This window comes from Haliotis rufescens, unplaced genomic scaffold (genome assembly GCF_023055435.1).
Source record: "Haliotis rufescens isolate VD_foot unplaced genomic scaffold, xgHalRufe1.0.p SCAF_26, whole genome shotgun sequence".
NCBI lineage: Eukaryota > Metazoa > Mollusca > Gastropoda > Lepetellida > Haliotidae > Haliotis > Haliotis rufescens.
In genome coordinates this window covers 5,391,359-5,411,234 of record NW_025963957.1, presented here as the reverse complement: position 1 = coordinate 5,411,234, position 19,876 = coordinate 5,391,359, and the positions used below count along the sequence as shown (strand labels likewise).

The following is a 19,876-nucleotide window of genomic DNA, read 5'->3' as shown; positions in this document are numbered from 1 at the left end:
TCTTCTGAACCTCAAAAGCTGTCTACATAAAACTAGACGTGCCTGACGTGGAATGAGTGAGTGAGTGAGCTGGGTTTAATGCCGCTATTAACAGTATTCAAGTTATATAGCGGCATGTCAGCTCAATGTGGGAGGAAAGCCCGAAGTGATGCAGGTCTTACCACTTCGGTGAAACCCACAAGCATGTGTATGGTGCTGACAAACCCAGAAACATAATCAGGGCGGACCGGGATTCGAACCCACAATCATAGGTTTCTGGAATGCCCAATGGCCACCCGTTCCCCCCACAATAGGACATGACCAGGAGGGTCTTGATGCCAGTACCAATCACATCATATTTTTTTAATCAGTAAAAGAGTCACAAACCGAAATCTATAATGCGAAATCATGTTTATGTGTATGCAGACCATTCAGGTCTGTGAGGGCTACATGGGATAAGATGGTTCTGCTATTGTCTCATTCCTGTAATATGTGTTATTTCATAACGATAAAGTCAAGTTTTGATTCACGCTAAGCATTTCTTTATGAATCTTTCACATTAATCTTTCATAATAAAGATTTGACTCATTTTATGTTTGAAATATGTCATTTTAGCTGTTCTAAGCTAAACAGTATACACCATCAGGATATTGGGAGCAAAGATCCACAATGCCAGGGCACCATGCGACAACCAAGTCACCTGGCCTGACCATCCGATCCATCCCCATTTATGACCAGCATAGTTGCTGGGCACTTATTCTAACCCTGAATCCCCTTTGTGGCTGTTTGTAGCACTTCACCAAATTTGATAATCCTGGCTAGTTCGAGAGGGTACTATTTCTGGGTTGAAAATTACACTATTAGCATGTCAATAACCATAATTGGTACCGTCATACCGCACAGTAAGCACCAACAAGAATGCTTGAATAAATGTAATATGTATTTACTCTTTGAACAAACTCAAACAATTTACAAACATGAACAGTTTATCATGTCACACACAATGTCTCCACATTTACTGCTGGGACTGAAGCTGCTTGTCTGCGACTGACTTCATGACTCCATCAGGGCCAAGATTCTCCTCCAACACAGCATGCTTCTCGGTGAAGTACCGGCGGAACCACTCGATGTGGTCCTTCTTCTGCTCCACAGTCAGGTGGGGGTTCTTGGACAGGCCAGTGGTCACAAGGTCCATGAAATGCCGGACAGGGCCCCGCCTTGGGAAGCCCTCTAGATGTTGGTCCAGGAAGACGTGTTCGCTAAAGTTGACACTCTGCTCCCTAACCATCCCTGAAAAATGTACAAGTAAATAAATGTAACCTATAGCAGGAATTGACTTGGGTCTATCTATTAGCCCTATCAGTTGGATATCTGAGTGAGTGAGTGAGTGAGTGAGTGGATGGGACTGTGGGTGAGTGAGTGAGTGAGTGAGTGAGTGAGTGAGTGAGTGCGTGGATTGGACTGTGGGTGGGTGAGTGAGTGAGTGAGTGGGTGGATGGGACTGTGGGTGAGTGAGTGAGTGAGTGAGTGAGTGGATTGGACTGTGGGTGGGTGAGTGAGTGAGTGAGTGGGTGGATGGGACTGTGGGTGAGTGAGTGAGTGAGTGAGTGAGTGAGTGAGTGAGTGAAGGTTTTTACACCACTTGCCAGCAATATCACGGCGGGGGACACCAGAAAAGGGCTTCACACATTGTAGACATGTCAGGATTCGAACCCGGGTCTTCAGCGTGACAAACGAACGATTTAACCACTAGGCTACCCGACCACCCCTTCAGGGTGTCTTTATATATCAAATATATAAACATGTGTAGATAAAAGTGGAAAAAACTCTTTGAAACTGTAATAAGAATTGTCTTGAGTGTAAAAAGTACAGCTAACCAGCTTATGTTTGCAGAGAATGAGTGTGTGAGTGAGTGAGTTGGGTTTAACCCTGGTTTTAACAGTATTTCAGTTATATTACAGCGATCCAGCTAAATTTGGGAGGAAAGCCTGCAGTTATGCAGGTCTTCCACTTTTTGTTTGTTTGTTGTTTTAACACTGCACTCAGCAATAGTCCAACTATATGATGGTGGTCTGTAAATAATTGAGTCTGGACAAGAAAATCCAGTGGTTGACATCATGAGCATCTATACATGCAATTGGGATCGATAGCATGCATCAACCAAGTCAGCGAGCCTGGCCACCCCATCCCATCCCGTTAGTCACCTTTTACCACAGGCATAGTCGCCTTTTATGGCAAGCATGGGTTGCTATTCTACCCCTGATCTTCACGGGTCGTCTGCTATGGTAATCATTATTATGAAGCCATTTGAAATAAGAACAGGGATCTGTTTTTATGAGATGTTTTCATCACAAGGGGAACAACTCATGTTCGATTTGGGGCGACATGGCGATTGAGCCAAGAAAAGTAGGCTTAAAATGGTAAGGGCAAAAACTAGGCGTTGATATAAGTGAGTGAGTGAGTGAGTGAGTGAGTGAGTGAGTGAGTGAGTGAGTGAGTGAGTGAGTGAGTGAGTGAGTGAGTGAGTGAGTGAGTGAGTGAGTGAGTGAGTGAGTGTGAGTGAGTGAGTGAGAGTGCGTGCGTGCGTGCGTGAGTGAGTGAGTGAGTTGGGTTTAACGCCGCTTTTAACACTATTACAGTTATATCGCGGCGTGTCAGCTTAATGTGGGAGGAAAACCCGAAGTGATGCAGGTCTCAGACGTTTACCACTTCGGTGAAACCCACGAGCACGGGTATGGTGCTGACAAACCCAGAAACATGATCAGGGCGAACCGGGATTAGAACCAACAATCATAGGTTTCTGGCATGCCAAAGGGAAGCAACACTGCACAGCGAATCGCGGCGCCTTAGACGACTGGGCCACCCAAGCCCCCAATATAGGCAAGTGGACTCTTTTGTATCGGGAAGATGAGTAACATTTTTGTATAGTAACCTCTGCTAATAATAGTCCATATATTAACATAGGTTTCTGGCATGCCCAAGGGATGCAACTCTGCACAGTGAATCACGGCGCATTAGACGACTGGGCCACCCGTGCCCCCTAGTCAGTAGGGGGACAAAGAAGGGATATATAGAGAATCTCATCCGAGTGTCTTTTGATATCAAATATATCAACACGAGTTGATAAAATTGGCAAAACTCTGAGGCTTGCCAAGGAGTTTTTCCACTTTTATCGACAAGCTTTTTTTATTTTATTTATCATCCAACATAATTCTTCCAACTTTTTCAGTTTGTAGACATTTATAAGCAGTTTCCTAAGTGTAAAAAGTACTGCTAACAGCTTCAGAAGCCGAGCCATTAGTGATGTCATTTGTTTGTGATGTGATGGTAACCAATGATGACACAATGGTCAGCAAAGCATTGTGATGCAATTTCATTGCAGCGATATCTACAATGTAAATAACGCTTGATCTCACCAAAGCAATATCTCCTGTGGGAGCCAGTTTTGGATGATAAAACCCGTAATCGCCATTTGGTGGTGCTATGATTGAACAACAGCGGCCTAGTCTGGCAAGGGAGAAAACTGGATTTTTTACAGTCAGTTAGCTCCCTTGCCTCAGGAAAATAGGAATAAGTGAGTGAGTTGGATTTAATGTCTTTTTAAACAGATTTTCTGTTATATCCTGGCGTGGGAGCATGAATGTTTAATTCTTTGGAGAAACCACAAGCACAGGGGGGGGGGGGGGGGATGAAAAACCAAGAATCATTATCGGGGTAAACTGGCATTTGTAATACAGGGTCATTGGCTTCAGGCACACCTTAGTACGCAACTCCCAGAAACGGGTAACTCAGCTGGGCCATCTGCGTCCCTAGAATCCTGACAGAATATTGTCTTCAAGAGGTACTAACCAGCCTCATTGTCTATAGGAAATGTCCACAGTTTGCCCTCTCTGGTCCATTCAATCATCTCCTCAAATGCATTGGTGGGAGTCTGTTTGAGGGCAGCCATTGTCTCCTCCTGTACTTCATCCCACAGGGATCTCCGCGCAGTCGTCTCCAGGGCAGCTGTGCAGGAACAACACAACAACTGTTAGGTGAGTGAATGTGTCTTACAACATCGCCAAGATTTAATCTCAGAGTACAGGAAAAAACGTTTCAGGGATGAGGAGTTCTAAACTGTTCAGAGCCCCACAAGGTGGATGGATACATGACCTCAGGTTCGGCCACTTGGCAGTTCAACTGTTGGACAGTTAGTTTGCAGAAGGGTGAGGAACTTCAAAAGAAGCAAGCCCTGATGACAACATAAAATTTTGTTGTTAAGGCTAAAAAAAATAAAAGAATTGGTTCTCAGGCAATGACTTTTGAAAATATAGTCCGGGCGGGCGGGCGGTGTTTTTTTGTTGTTGCCTTGTTCAACCCAGTATGTAACTAGACAAACAGTCGTGTACCATCAACCTGGGAAAGGGCCTCCCTACATAAACAAGCATACACACTCTTATTGCCGCCATGACCATAACATGAGATGTGCAGTAAGGCAGTGTCATGTAAAGGGAAGTAACTGTGTGCAATATTGGATCACATTGTTTTTAAGTACATTTATAAGGATTTTCTTCTTTTTTTTAAAAATGGAAATAAAAACAAAATGTGCGTCAGACTTTATGATGATGCGGGCGGAGCCTGAGAACCAAGACTATTATCATTTTTAGCCTAAATCCCCCCTTGCAGGAAGGGAGGGGGGTAGCCATGTAAAATACTGATTGTGTGACAACACCCAGACATACTGGTTCAGATCTACTCTGTGATGAACTGTACCTGATTTATCTTTGGCTAAACTGTCAAACAGACCAAGTCCTTCTCCAGAAAACAGCTTGAAGTTTCGAATCTGTCTGTAACGAGGAATCAGTCACATGTGACCTGGGATGCACACACAAGATAATCTCAACTCAGACTAAACAGGAATTGCAGTCACAAAACACTAATCTTATCTATGTCATCAATGGTTACGTACAATAATTTGGAAATCTACACAAAATAAACAAGATAGAAGACAGGGTTAGAAATTCTCTGTATTTCAGTGTTGTTAAAATCATGATGGCATGTAACACAAGTTCTGCTGCATCCGAGGGGCATACTTAGAGATCATCGTGATCACACTCTCAACAACACCCTTAGAGATCATCCTGATCACACTCTCAACAACACCCTTAGAGATCATCCTGATCACACTCTCAACAACACCCTTAGAGATCATCCTGATCACACTCTCAACAACACCCTTAGAGATCATCCTGATCACACTCTCAACAACACCCTTAGAGATCATCCTGATCACACTCTCAACAACACCCTTAGAGATCATCCTGGTCACACTCTCAACAACACCCTTAATACCTTGTGCAATCCACAAGAAAATGTGTCATGACGCCTGTAGTGCTATGGTTAACGGGGAGAAGGGTTCACAAAACAACCTTAGCTACCACTGTCGTAAGTTCAAGTGTGGCAGTACACCTGGTATTGACGCCTGAAGTACTTTGGCTATTTTGTCAAACACAACACATGTTCACAAATTCTCCTTACTTCTTTTTAGCCGAGGAAACCTGGGCACTGGGAACTCTCTGTCCAGGCCTGTCTGGAAGGATAGAGTCCCGCCATGCAGCCAAATCTGGACTCCTTGCTTCACCTCGACCCCTTGCTTCACCTTGACCCCTTGCTTCACCTCGACCCCTTGCTTCACCTCGACCCCTTGCCTCATCTCTCGGAGCGGGGCTTCTGTGTGCAACTTTACCTCGCAGCAAAGACTCCTGCCTGGGCCCTGTATCCCTGCTCCTCGGCTTGTCCCGATGCAGGGCATCTCTACCGGGCATGGAGTCCTTTCTTCTGGCTTGGGATAAAGATTTCTTCCTCTCCATCAGCTCCCTAATTACTGAGCCTTCTTCATAGGGGGAATCGTCTTTGGGGGCAGCATCTTTACCTCTGCTTTCTTCTTCACGGAAATAATAATCCAGAGGTTTGGATCCCGTGTGTCGAGTGTTCGAGCCTTGAAAAAAAACATCGTATTAAATTAAGGAAGGTGTAATTGGGTTAAACGTCATGTTCAAGATTACTGCACTTTTGTAGTGATGTGCTACACATGTGTGTGTGGCTTCTTGTACTAGTCCCGACTAATGCTGGTTTTATGTGCTAGTGCACGAGATATACCATGCCGCAGTTTAACATCGATACCCCACTCAGACACTGATTCCGAGCCGACCAGTCCTTGTTTTATCCTCTTAATGCTTAGCGCCAGACTGGGTAACAATAAATTCTATCTTATTTATTATTAATTATTATTATTATTATTATTATTATTATTATTATTATGCGTTGCCAAATGTGATTATGGACACACTATTTCTGCTTTGCCTCTCACAACAAGATGAAGTGAGTGAGTGAGTTTGGTTTAAGTATTTCCCTTATGTAAAGCAGCGTGTCAGCTTCACGTGGGATGAAAGTGTGAAGTGATGCAGGACCAGGCCACTCGTACCCCTTGGTGAACCACACGAGCTGAGGCATCTGCTGACAAACCTAGAACTATTTTCAGTGTCAGATGGGATGTGCTACAGTAGAAGACCTGGAAGCTAGTTATCAGCTACACTCACCACTTTTTGACGCTGCCTCTGGTCTCCGACCACCATGGGACTTTTGTCTAGAAAACAAAAAGAAAAAAAACTGAAAGTCTTTCCAAGCTCAACTGGGAAGCTGCCTTGTGGCCTCCACACTCATGTTAATATATGTTACAGGTATCATTTTCAGTGTTTATGAGTATGACAAATCCATTAATAAGATTTGAGTAATTTCCGAAAACATATATTGGTTCTGAGTATTTTTTTAATGTTGTTACACCCCACTCAGCATTATTCCAGCTATATGGAATGCTGGCATTTACATCGCCTGTCACTGGTCAGTCTTTATGACCAGTTCACATGAAAGCCACCAAAAACACAAATTGTCACAAGTCAAATCAGAAAGTGTTCTTTTCCATCTTTCACCTAGCCAATAACTACCGGTAATATATGTGAGTAAGACTCGTGAAGATTCCGGGGTAGAATAGGTCTTCAGCAACCCATACTTGCCGTAAAAGGCGACTATGCTTGTCGTAAAAGGCGACTAACGGGATCGGGTGGTCAGGCTCGCTGACTTGGTTGATACATGTCATCGATCCCAATGGCGTAGATCGATGCTCATGATGTCAATCACTGGATTGTCTGGTCCAGACTCGATTATTTTACAGACCACCATCATATAGCTGGAATATTGCTGAGTGTGGCGTTAAACAACAACCAACCAACCAACCAACCAACCAACATGTGAGTAACATAATATCTTGTTCACATTCCTCAGAGCTACTAAAGGTTTCCATCCCAAAGGGCAATAAAAGCTGTGATGATATCACTGTATATCAGGTATATTAGTTTGTTTGTTTGTTTGTTTGTTTGTTGTTTAACGCCAGACTCAGAAATATTCCAATATATGATGACAGTCTGTAAATAATCAAGTCTCGACCAGACAATCCAGTGATTGACATCATGCGCATCTTGGGATACGCTGACATGCACCAACCAAGTCAGCCAGCCTGACCACCCGATCCCGTTAGTCGCCTTTTATGACAAGCATAGTTGCCTTTTATGACAAGCATAGTTGCCTTTTATGACAAGCATGGGTTGCTGAAGACCACATCTACCCTGGATCACTGTACATAAGTAATGGGATGATAACCAATGCACTATAATTTGTGATGTTTTCCCCTCTCGTTACAACTATCAATCACAGTCGCACACTATTTAAACATATTGATTCCTGTTTTATATCTTTGCTTAAACTGTTACAACAAACCCTTATTAGCAGTGAAAATGTAAATATTTTCATTCATTGCACCATGTTTGACAAACTGTAAATCGTCAATGTGCCAGTTATTTGGCCATCCTAACTAATCATTCTAGACTTGAGTTGGACTCTTTTTATAATATATTCTCTCGTGTTTCAGAGACAGACTATCAACAAGATTACCTTGGCTGAGGAGGAGCTCCTGTTGGAGTTACCTCCCTTCCTTCCCTGCGCGCCTGAGACAGTTTGGCTTGGTTGTGGAGCTGTTGGAGAAGGTCAGATTCGGTCTGTTTGGCATCGCCAGGTAGAGAATTGGCTACATTTTTTGCTGCTTCCTTCAAAACACCATCCAATCCATCTGTCTCCCTGTAACCATGGCAATAGTAAAGAAACAGGCATTTCCACATGTACATGTGTTGTTTTTAAATTATCATTTGTCATACAATCAAAATCAAATGAATGACAATAAAACATATCTTTCAAAGAGCATATGAGTGAGTGAGTTACCATGCTTCAGCGTTAGAAAATGGCACTAGTCCTATAGTCCTTGCCAAACTGCCCAGTAGTTAAGGTGACATAAGGACTAGTAGAAACTTGCCCTTTTTAGGGTTTAGCTTTTTGTTATCATTATAAGGACTAGAGGACTAAAAGGCACCGCTGCATCATCTTCATCATCATTCATTTTAATTTCCATAAAAAAAAAAAAGATGACATTCTTAATATTCCGCATCTCGAACACACGACCCCGGCAGTGAAATGTTTCACAACTTAAAAACAGTGTGATCCAATATAGTGTGCAGTTACTTCCCTTTACATGCGCTCTGCTTTACTGCACATCTCGTCATGGCAGCAAGAGGAGTTTGTGTGGTTGTTTTGCCATTTGAAAATGTGATCAGTGAAATAATGAAATTTACGATAAAACATCACTAGACATAATGATAAATTCAATGGGTTTTTTGTACTGTATGCCGAACAATGTTTCAAAGGCAGAGATTAAGATTACATAGTTATTCGTTTCATAACATAAGAAATAGCAGCCAGCTGTTCACACATTTTCTCCCCAATCTAAGGATGATATAGTTTTAAAAATACTTGTCATGGCCAATATCATAATTAAAAGAAATTCCAATACAGTGATAGGAAGTCGGAAGACTTTGTATCTCTTACAACTAATGTTTGTTTCAAGGCAAATTCATTGTGAGTTGATGTGATTTGACAATCAGTTCATACACGATTTCGCCGAAATTAATGTAAACAAAATGGAATAAAATCTTGGATAAAAGTAAAATAATGGAGTGCAAACATAAGTCCAGATACACAGATGAACACTTTTATAGGCAGAGAGTGTAGTTATAGGACTAACTTCCGCACAGACTTGTTGACATGCTACTCCCGGTGTTGTGTGCTCACGATAATGTCTTCGCATTGTGAAATACAAACTGTATGCAGGTGTATTAAGCACACACTGGTAGTCAAACGGGAGTCCAATACTCTATTCCAGTATCTTAGGCCTCAACATGATCAAGGAATAGAGTTATGTAGGGAGGCCCTTTCCAAGGATGATTATGCACAACTGTGTATTTGGTTACATACAAGTTTGAACACTGTGTCACTGTGTGTGTTGTGTGTCACTGTGAGTGTTGTGTCACTGTGTGTGTTGTCACTGTGTTGTGTCACTGTGAGTGTTGTGTCACTGTGTGTGTGTTGTCACTGTGTGTGTGTTGTGTCACTGTGAGTGTTGTCACTGTGTGTGTGTGTGTTGTCACTGTGTGTGTGTGTGTTGTCACTGTGTTGTGTCACTGTGAGTGTTGTGTCACTGTGAGTGTTGTGTCACTGTGAGTGTTGTGTCACTGTGAGTGTTGTGTCACTGTGTTGTGTCACTGTGCGTGTGTTGTCACTGCGTGTGTGTTGTCACTTAGTTGTGTCACTGTGAGTGTTGTGTCACTGTGTGTGTGTGTGTTGTCACTGTGTGTGTGTGTGTTGTCACTGTGCGTGTGTTGTCACTGTGTGTGTGTTGTCACTGTGTTGTGTCACTGTGAGTGTTGTCACTGTGTGTGTGTGTGTGTTGTCACTGTGTGTGTGTGTGTTGTGACTGTGTTGTGTCACTGTGAGTGTTGTGTCACTGTGAGTGTTGTGTCACTGTGAGTGTTGTGTCACTGTGAGTGTTGTGTCACTGTCATTGTGTTGTGTCACTGTGCGTGTGTTGTCACTGTGCGTGTGTTGTCACTGTGTTGTGTCACTGTGAGTGTTGTGTCACTGTGTTGTGTCACTGTGTGTGTGTTGTGTCACTGTGAGTGTTGTCACTGTGTGTGTGTGTGTTGTCACTGTGTGTGTGTGTGTTGTCACTGTGTTGTGTCACTGTGCGTGTTGTGTCACTGTGAGTGTTGTGTCACTGTGAGTGTTGTGTCACTGTGCGTGTTGTGTCACTGTGAGTGTTGTGTCACTGTGTTGTGTCACTGTGAGATTTGTGTCACTGTGTGTGTTGTCACTGTGTTGTGTAACTGTGACTGTTGTGTCACTGTGTTGTGTCACTGTGTGTTGTGTCACTGTGTGTGTGTGTGTGTGTTGTCACTGTGTTGTGTCACTGTGAGTGTTGTGTCACTGTGAGTGTTGTGTCACTGTATGTGTGTTGTCACTGTGCGTGTTGTGTCACTGTGAGTGTTGTGTCACTGTGAGTGTTGTGTCAAAGTGTGCGTGTTGTGTCACTGTGCGTGTTGTGTCACTGTGCGTGTTGTGTCACTGTGAGATTTGTGTCACTGTGTGTGTTGTCACTGTGTTGTGTCACTGTGTGTGTGTTTTGTCACTGTGTGTTGTGTCACTGTGTTGTGTCACTGTGAGATTTGTGTCACTGTGTGTGTTGTCACTGTGTTGTGTCACTGTGTGTGTGTTTTGTCACTGTGTGTTGTGTCACTGTGATTGTTGTCACTGTGATTGTTGTGTCACTGTGTTGTGTCACTGTGTGTGTATGTTGTGTCTGTGTGTTGTGTCACTTTGTGTCGTATCACTGTGTGTAATGTCACAGTGAGTGTTGTGTTACTGTGTGTGTTGTGTTACTGTGTGTGTTATGACACCTGTCAAGTAAAACAGGAATGTCACTGTGTGTTGTGTCACTGTGAGTGTTGTGTCACTGTGAGTGCTGTGTCACTGTGTGTGTTGTGTCACTGTGTGTGTTGTTTCACTGTGTGTTTTGTCACTGTGTGTGTTGTCACTGTGTGTTGTGTCACTGTGTGTTGTGTCACTGTGTGTGTTGTCACTGTGTGTTGTGTCACTGTGTGTGTTGTCACTGTGTGTTGTGTCACTGTGTTTTGTCACTGTGTGTTGTGTCACTGTGTGTTGTGTCACTGTGTGTGTTGTCACTGTGCGTTTTGTCACTGTGTGTTAAGTCACTGTGAGTGTTGTGTCACTGTGTGTTAAGTCACTGAGTGTGCTGTGTCACTGTGAGTGTTGTGTCACTGTGTGTTAAGTCACTGAGTGTGCTGTGTCACTGTGAGTGTTGTCACTGTGTGTTGTGTCACTGTGTGTTGTGTCACTGTGTTTTAAGTCACTGTGAGTGTTGTGTCACTGTGAGTGTTGTGTCACTGTGAGTGTTGTGTCACTGTCACTGTGTTGTGTCACTGTGCGTGTGTTGTCACTGTGCGTGTGTTGTCACTGTGTTGTGTCACTGTGAGTGTTGTGTCACTGTGTTGTGTCACTGTGTGTGTGTTGTGTCACTGTGAGTGTTGTCACTGTGTGTGTGTGTTGTCACTGTGTGTGTGTGTGTTGTCACTGTGTTGTGTCACTGTGCGTGTTGTGTCACTGTGAGTGTTGTGTCACTGTGAGTGTTGTGTCACTGTGCGTGTTGTGTCACTGTGAGTGTTGTGTCACTGTGTTGTGTAACTGTGACTGTTGTGTCACTGTGTTGTGTCACTGTGTGTTGTGTCACTGTGTGTGTGTGTGTGTGTTGTCACTGTGTTGTGTCACTGTGAGTGTTGTGTCACTGTGAGTGTTGTGTCACTGTATGTGTGTTGTCACTGTGCGTGTTGTGTCACTGTGAGTGTTGTGTCACTGTGAGTGTTGTGTCAAAGTGTGCGTGTTGTGTCACTGTGCGTGTTGTGTCACTGTGCGTGTTGTGTCACTGTGAGATTTGTGTCACTGTGTGTGTTGTCACTGTGTTGTGTCACTGTGTGTGTGTTTTGTCACTGTGTGTTGTGTCACTGTGTTGTGTCACTGTGAGATTTGTGTCACTGTGTGTGTTGTCACTGTGTTGTGTCACTGTGTGTGTGTTTTGTCACTGTGTGTTGTGTCACTGTGATTGTTGTGTCACTGTGATTGTTGTGTCACTGTGTGTTGTGTCACTGTGTGTGTATGTTGTGTCTGTGTGTTGTGTCACTTTGTGTCGTATCACTGTGTGTAATGTCACAGTGAGTGTTGTGTTACTGTGTGTGTTGTGTTACTGTGTGTGTTATGACACCTGTCAAGTAAAACAGGAATGTCACTGTGTGTTGTGTCACTGTGAGTGTTGTGTCACTGTGAGTGCTGTGTCACTGTGTGTGTTGTGTCACTGTGTGTGTTGTTTCACTGTGTGTTTTGTCACTGTGTGTGTTGTCACTGTGTGTTGTGTCACTGTGTGTTGTGTCACTGTGTGTGTTGTCACTGTGTGTTGTGTCACTGTGTGTGTTGTCACTGTGTGTTGTGTCACTGTGTTTTGTCACTGTGTGTTGTGTCACTGTGTGTTGTGTCACTGTGTGTGTTGTCACTGTGTGTTGTGTAACTGTGCGTTTTGTCACTGTGTGTTAAGTCACTGTGAGTGTTGTGTCACTGTGTGTTAAGTCACTGAGTGTGCTGTGTCACTGTGAGTGTTGTCACTGTGTGTTGTGTCACTGTGTGTTGTGTCACTGTGTTTTAAGTCACTGTGAGTGTTGTGTCACTGTGAGTGTTGTGTCACTGTGAGTGTTGTGTCACTGTCACTGTGTTGTGTCACTGTGCGTGTGTTGTCACTGTGCGTGTGTTGTCACTGTGTTGTGTCACTGTGAGTGTTGTGTCACTGTGTTGTGTCACTGTGTGTGTGTTGTGTCACTGTGAGTGTTGTCACTGTGTGTGTGTGTTGTCACTGTGTGTGTGTGTGTTGTCACTGTGTTGTGTCACTGTGCGTGTTGTGTCACTGTGAGTGTTGTGTCACTGTGAGTGTTGTGTCACTGTGCGTGTTGTGTCACTGTGAGTGTTGTGTCACTGTGTTGTGTAACTGTGACTGTTGTGTCACTGTGTTGTGTCACTGTGTGTTGTGTCACTGTGTGTGTGTGTGTGTGTTGTCACTGTGTTGTGTCACTGTGAGTGTTGTGTCACTGTGAGTGTTGTGTCACTGTATGTGTGTTGTCACTGTGCGTGTTGTGTCACTGTGAGTGTTGTGTCACTGTGAGTGTTGTGTCAAAGTGTGCGTGTTGTGTCACTGTGCGTGTTGTGTCACTGTGCGTGTTGTGTCACTGTGAGATTTGTGTCACTGTGTGTGTTGTCACTGTGTTGTGTCACTGTGTGTGTGTTTTGTCACTGTGTGTTGTGTCACTGTGTTGTGTCACTGTGAGATTTGTGTCACTGTGTGTGTTGTCACTGTGTTGTGTCACTGTGTGTGTGTTTTGTCACTGTGTGTTGTGTCACTGTGATTGTTGTGTCACTGTGATTGTTGTGTCACTGTGTGTTGTGTCACTGTGTGTGTATGTTGTGTCTGTGTGTTGTGTCACTTTGTGTCGTATCACTGTGTGTAATGTCACAGTGAGTGTTGTGTTACTGTGTGTGTTGTGTTACTGTGTGTGTTATGACACCTGTCAAGTAAAACAGGAATGTCACTGTGTGTTGTGTCACTGTGAGTGTTGTGTCACTGTGAGTGCTGTGTCACTGTGTGTGTTGTGTCACTGTGTGTGTTGTTTCACTGTGTGTTTTGTCACTGTGTGTGTTGTCACTGTGTGTTGTGTCACTGTGTGTTGTGTCACTGTGTGTGTTGTCACTGTGTGTTGTGTCACTGTGTGTGTTGTCACTGTGTGTTGTGTCACTGTGTTTTGTCACTGTGTGTTGTGTCACTGTGTGTTGTGTCACTGTGTGTGTTGTCACTGTGTTGTGTAACTGTGTGTTTTGTCACTGTGTGTTAAGTCACTGTGAGTGTTGTGTCACTGTGTGTTAAGTCACTGAGTGTGCTGTGTCACTGTGAGTGTTGTGTCACTGTGTGTTAAGTCACTGAGTGTGCTGTGTCACTGTGAGTGTTGTCACTGTGTGTTGTGTCACTGTGTGTTGTGTCCCTGTGTTTTAAGTCACTGTGAGTGTTGTCACTGTGAGTGTTGTCACTGTGTGTTGTGTCACTGTGTTGTGTCACTGTGTGTGCTGTGTTAAGTCACTGTGAGTGTTGTGTCACTGTGTGTGTTGTCACTGTGTGTTGTGTCACTGTGTGTTGTGTCACTGTGTGTTGTGTCACTGTGTGTTTTGTCACTGTGTGTTTTGTCACTGTGTGTTAAGTCACTGTGAGTGTTGTGTCACTGTGTGTTAAGTCACTGTGAGTGTTGTCACTGTGTGTTAAGTCACTGAGTGTTGTGTCACTGTGAGTGTTGTGTCATTGTGTGTTAAGTCACTGTGAGTGCTGTGTCACTGTGAGTGTTGTCACTGTGTGTTGTGTCACTGTGTGTTGTGTCACTGTGTGTTAAGTCACTGTGAGTGTTGTGTCACTGTGAGTGTTGTCACTGTGTGTTGTGTCACTGTGTGTGCTGTGTCACTGTGAGTGTTGTCACTGTGTGTTAAGTCACTGTGAGTGTTGTGTCACTGTGTGTTAAGTCACTGTGAGTGTTGTGTCACTGTGAGTGTTGTCACTGTGAGTGTTGTCACTGTGAGTGCTGTCACTGTGTGTTGTGTCACTGTGTGTTGTCACTGTGTGCTGTGTTAAGTCACTGTGAGTGCTGTGTCACTGTGAGTGTTGTCACTGTGTGTTGTGTCACTGTGTGTTGTGTCACTGTGTGTTAAGTCACTGTGAGTGCTGTGTCACTGTGAGTGTTGTCACTGTGAGTGTTGTCACTGTGTGTTGTGTCACTGTATGTTGTCACTGTGTGCTGTGTTAAGTCACTGTGAGTGCTGTGTCACTGTGAGTGTTGTCACTGTGTGTTGTGTCACTGTGTGTTGTGTCACTGTGTGTCAAGTCACTGAGTGTGCTGTGTCACTGTGAGTGTTGTCACTGTGTGTTGTGTCACTGTGTGTTGTGTCACTGTGTGTTAAGTCACTGTGAGTGTTGTGTCACCGTGAGTGTTGTCACTGTGTGTTGTGTCACTGTGTGTTGTCACTGTGTGTGCTGTGTTAAGTCACTGTGAGTGTTGTGTCACTGTGTGTTAAGTCACTGTGAGTGCTGTGTCACTGTGAGTGTTGTCACTGTGTGTTGTGTCACTGTGTGTTGTCACTGTGTGTTGTGTCACCGTATGTTGTCACTGTGTGTTGTGTCACCGTGTGTTAAGTCACTGTGAGTGTTGTGTCACTGTGTGTTGTGTCACTGTGAGTGTTGTGTAACTGTGTGTTGTGTCACTATGAGTGCTGTGTCACTGTGTGATGTGTCACTGTGTGCTGTGTCACTGTGTGTTGTGTCACTGTGTGTTGTGTCATTGCGAGTGTTGTGTCACTGTGAGTGTTGTGTCACTGTGTGTTGTGTCACCTGATGTCTGTGTCCTCCTCTGGAAACTTCTTCTTCCTGGTGAGTTGATGTGTGCAGGAGATGTGTCGGGCTGCCCCCAGCCGCTCACCTGCCACAACCCCTGCCGGGACATTGGTCATCCATTGTCTGAAAACACATGGCAAACTATCAGTACAACAACCAGGGACTTTGTTGACTCAGCACTCTGAAAAGGAAGGCTGGGTATCCATTTATCAGTCTCTTTAAGGCCACATATTCTTTCTTTCATGGGATTTTTTTGTATTACATTCTGGACAGTAGGTGGGGAACAAATCAAATTAAAAGGATCTCGAATGATGCAGTACGAACCAACAGAGTGTGTCTGATGAAGGCCGGGAGGCTGAAAGCTTGACTGTGTATATTTATGTATTTATTTACAAGTATTACCCTATGGGAACAAAAATAGAATTAAAAATAATTAAACAAAAATAAGGAAATGACACTGTAGCTCCCCTGGATGTGTGGTCAACAAATGGTCAACAGTTTAAAATGATATCAAAAACCTATTATTAACAAATAGATGAATAACATACAAAGAAACAAATATGATAGTTGGTCTACATGACGTACAGAACGAATTGACAACATGCACTTAAAAATGATGCATATTTAACAACTTGAGTGACAACAGTGTCTCACACCTAGACATGATTACAAATGATCTGAAGCTGCTGATGTCAACATGCTTGCTGCCATGTGGCAGTAGAGACTGTTGAAAGTTTGTTTGTAGTGATTGTCACTGGCAGTAAATGACTGAATAACTTTATATGTATATAGCTTTCTTGCTTAACGTCGCACTCAGCAATATTCCAGCTATGCAATGGCGGTCTGTAAATAATCGAGTCTGGACCAGACAATCCAGTGATTGACATCATGAGCATCAATCTACACAACTGGGACATGATGACATGCATCAACAAAGTCAGCAAGCCTGATCAACCCATCCCGTTAGTCGCCTGTTACGACACACAGTCGCCTCTCTCGACAAGCATCGGTTGCGGAAAAGCTGGGTCTTCATGGGTCTGAAACGCTTGTGAAATGTTGTGTGTTGTTGCATTGTGTAGTGGCCAGATTGTATAAGGAAGTGTGATTTAGAGTTATCTCCCTTGGTTGTTGACAAACATGATCTTATTGATCATGTTGATTGTTTGACAAATTTTGGAATGGGACAGTTGCTGGCAGGCGGGCTGTGCCTAAATATGAGCAACACGAGGACGATTCAGGGCCTTTCATGGCCTGACTTGTATTCTGTCCACTTGCCAAGTGTGGACAGGAGCCCTATGTTAAATGTCTGCCAGCTTCCACCATCCTAGATTCAAAAACAGACAGGCTTATTTCCAGACATTTGACAGTGAAAACTTTGGGACATTCTTGACTGCACTGATACATGCTATAGGGCCTGTTACTTGTTGCCGATTGTAGAGCCTTTCATGATCCTAAACCTTAAACTGTGGTTTTAATCATAATTTGTTAATTATTCATTGATCATGTGTGGTCATTCACTGATTTCAGGTTAGGTTACAAAAGACTATTCAGAGTATGTTCATTTACCTTGAAAACAATTAAAAAAATGATGTTAGCATATTAGTCAAGAGTAAAAGATTTGGAGGAGGATCAATAACATTAAAAGCACATGTACATGATGTATAGAATACTGAACAAGCTTCTGTGTAATACCAATTTTATGAAACTTCCGCTCGTTAGATACCAGAACTATTCACGAGTCTATAGTCTATGTTATAGTATGGGAGTTATGATAACCTTAGCACTACGATAGCTTTGTGGAATGGACCCCTGAATTCTTAAGGTAGGACGTTGGATGGTATTAAATAATATATATATAAAATAAAATTTACTGTCAATATGATTTAAATAGTGTGCAACATGATTAGCTCAATATCAACATAAAAGGCTTCTTTTTTCACATTTAGAGCATTTAGTAATACACCTAGGGGGATGGACTGTCCGTCAAACAGTCAAGCCCAGAAGTCAAGAACCTAGTCTGACAAGCTACTGCTCTACCACTGGACAAGACAAAAGATGTGTAGACTGAGATTGTTTGGGATAGTCTAGGGGGCGAGAAGGTTACACGCTTGATAGGATATTGATAGGATATTGATATATATAATAGGTCACATGATAGAAAATTAAGTTAAGGGGCTACCCAGATTTTATTTTTTCTAGACAATAAAAGAAAAGAAAGCAGCCATGTGATACTGGGCAGGCGCTTGTTTCACACTGAACAAATGCTGAACATGAAAATGCTTAAAATTATCTGGAGCACTGATGAATATTATCAGTGAGTGAGTGAGTTTGATTTTACGCCGCTTTTAGCAATACTCCAGCAATATCACGGCAGGGGACACCAGAAATGGGCTTCACACATTGTACCCATGTCGGGAATCGAACCCGGGTCTTCGGCATGACGAGCAAACGCTTTAACCACCAGGCTACCCGACCACCCCGAGTATTATCAGTATCCAAAGACCCACCATTTCATGGGAAAGAATAACACATCAGTCTGTGCACACATGCCCAAAGCTTTTGAGTCCACTAGCCCAAACTTGGCTCTTCAACTGTTGCAGTAGATTTATTTTTTCTAATATGGACTATTATTAGACAACTAAGATGAGCTTACTACCTGTACTAGACCAAACAGAATTTGCAGACTGAAACATGCATTTGCAAATCAAATCATGTCAGCAGTTAATGTTGTTTCATCTAAGACTTGAAAGGTGAATGAAAAAGAAGCAAACATGAATTGATGAAAATGAACAAATGAGTGTGGGACAGAGTTGGGTTCAACGCATCTTTGAACAGTATTTCAGTTGAGTTAAATCATGAACATCGATCCACGCAATTGGGATCGATGACATGCATCAACCAGGTCAGCGAGTCGGACAACCCAATCCCGTTAGTCGCCTTTTACGGCAAGCATGAGCTTGATGAGTTGCTGAAGACAACATCTAAAAAAAGTATTTTTAATATGGCATTGTATGGCGAGCAGTATATTTCTTATTAGACCTATGGTATTTATAACTACAATCCATGCAACATGACGACTTGTATAGGGTCGGTAGGCCTGTTGGTGGTAGATTAGCATCACAATGTCAATCACGGCGTCAGCGGGCAGAAACAATCTATCAATCTCTCCAATTAATGTGTAGCCTGTATGATAGCGTGGGGACCCTGCTTGCGATGAAAGATTTGACGGAAGTATTTCTAAATGCTTCGTTGTTGCGATTAATCAGACAAATTTACGGTGTAGCTGTCAAAATGTTCAATGTCAAACGACCATGCCACTGCAGAGTCTGGGGGAATTGTGATCACAACAACAAATTTAAATCTAGGGTGTAAAGAAGGAAGTTCTGTTACGTGTACCTTGAACATTCTAACAATAATTTTAAATGCGGTAAACGAAGTCGTTGTAAATTCATCACTGCAGGTTCTCTCCCACTCACGTGTGGGCTACCATGACACAGTTCCGCACACAATTTAGCATCCGCACAAAATCTGTCATCAAAAAAGTCATTTATAAAAATAAATATAGACACTGACTAACATAGCGATATTGTAACATGTGGTTTTTTTATAACAGCAATGATATCCGAAAAATGTGCTAATTAAAAAAGCGACATTAAATATGCTTCGGCATGACTCGTTTCTTTCCGCAAGTGTCCATTCGGCTTTTCACGGAATGACTCGAGTGTACACGAATTAGGCCAAATGAAATGGTACTTTCGCGTCTCACGGTCTAGATACAATCATAGACGTACAGAGATATAAAGTCTTTGATAAATTAACACACAGTAGAAGGAAAACTTCTCATTGATTTCCTTGCGATAATGTGGTATCTGTTGCACCAGGAAAAATAAATGATATGACACGCTTTATTTCTTTAAGTAAACATTACCCTGTTTTCGGTGTGAGCATATGCGGTTGGTGGGTACAAATCTGATTGTTTTATCACAGAGAGAGAGAGAGAGAGAGAGAGAGAGAGAGAGAAAGAGAGAGAGAGAGAGAGAGAGAGAGAGAGAGAGAGAGAGAGAGAGAGATGTAACACATGAAAAAACTGCTAAAACCAACCCACTCTTCGTAAACACGAAATATAGCCTCCTAGTGAATGAAACGAAGTGAAACAGCTTCTTTCATTCATATATGTAAATCTGAAATAATCAACTAATCCCTGTTTATATGTCTATATTTTTATTGGTTTTAATGCTGGACCATTACTATTTTAATGATAGTCAGTTAAACTGTTAATATTATTACTCATCATATATATTATGAGGTGAGGTGATATGGGTGTTTAACGTCGCGTTCAAGATTATTGCGACGTGCATGCAAGTGTGTGTGTGTGCGTGTGCGTGCGTGCGTGCGTGCGTGCGTGCGCGCGTGTGTGTGTGTGTGTCTGCTTGTACT

The 19,876-nt window shown here is 43.0% G+C and overlaps 1 protein-coding gene across 1 annotated transcript; it reads right to left on the bottom strand.

The window, feature by feature from the left end:
- Positions 1–904: 904 nt before the first annotated feature.
- On the bottom strand, positions 905–18,959 carry LOC124147375 (28S ribosomal protein S31, mitochondrial-like). Its single transcript, XM_046518075.2, has 8 exons — positions 18,836–18,959; positions 15,437–15,562; positions 7,966–8,148; positions 6,558–6,604; positions 5,497–5,956; positions 4,732–4,805; positions 3,829–3,984; positions 905–1,269 (listed from the first exon to the last, which is right to left on the bottom strand). Exons 1-8 carry the CDS (start codon positions 18,889–18,891, stop codon positions 995–997), a joined length of 1,377 nt encoding a protein of 458 aa, XP_046374031.2. The 5' UTR covers positions 18,892–18,959; the 3' UTR covers positions 905–994.
- Between the last annotated feature and the right edge of the window lie 917 nt (positions 18,960–19,876).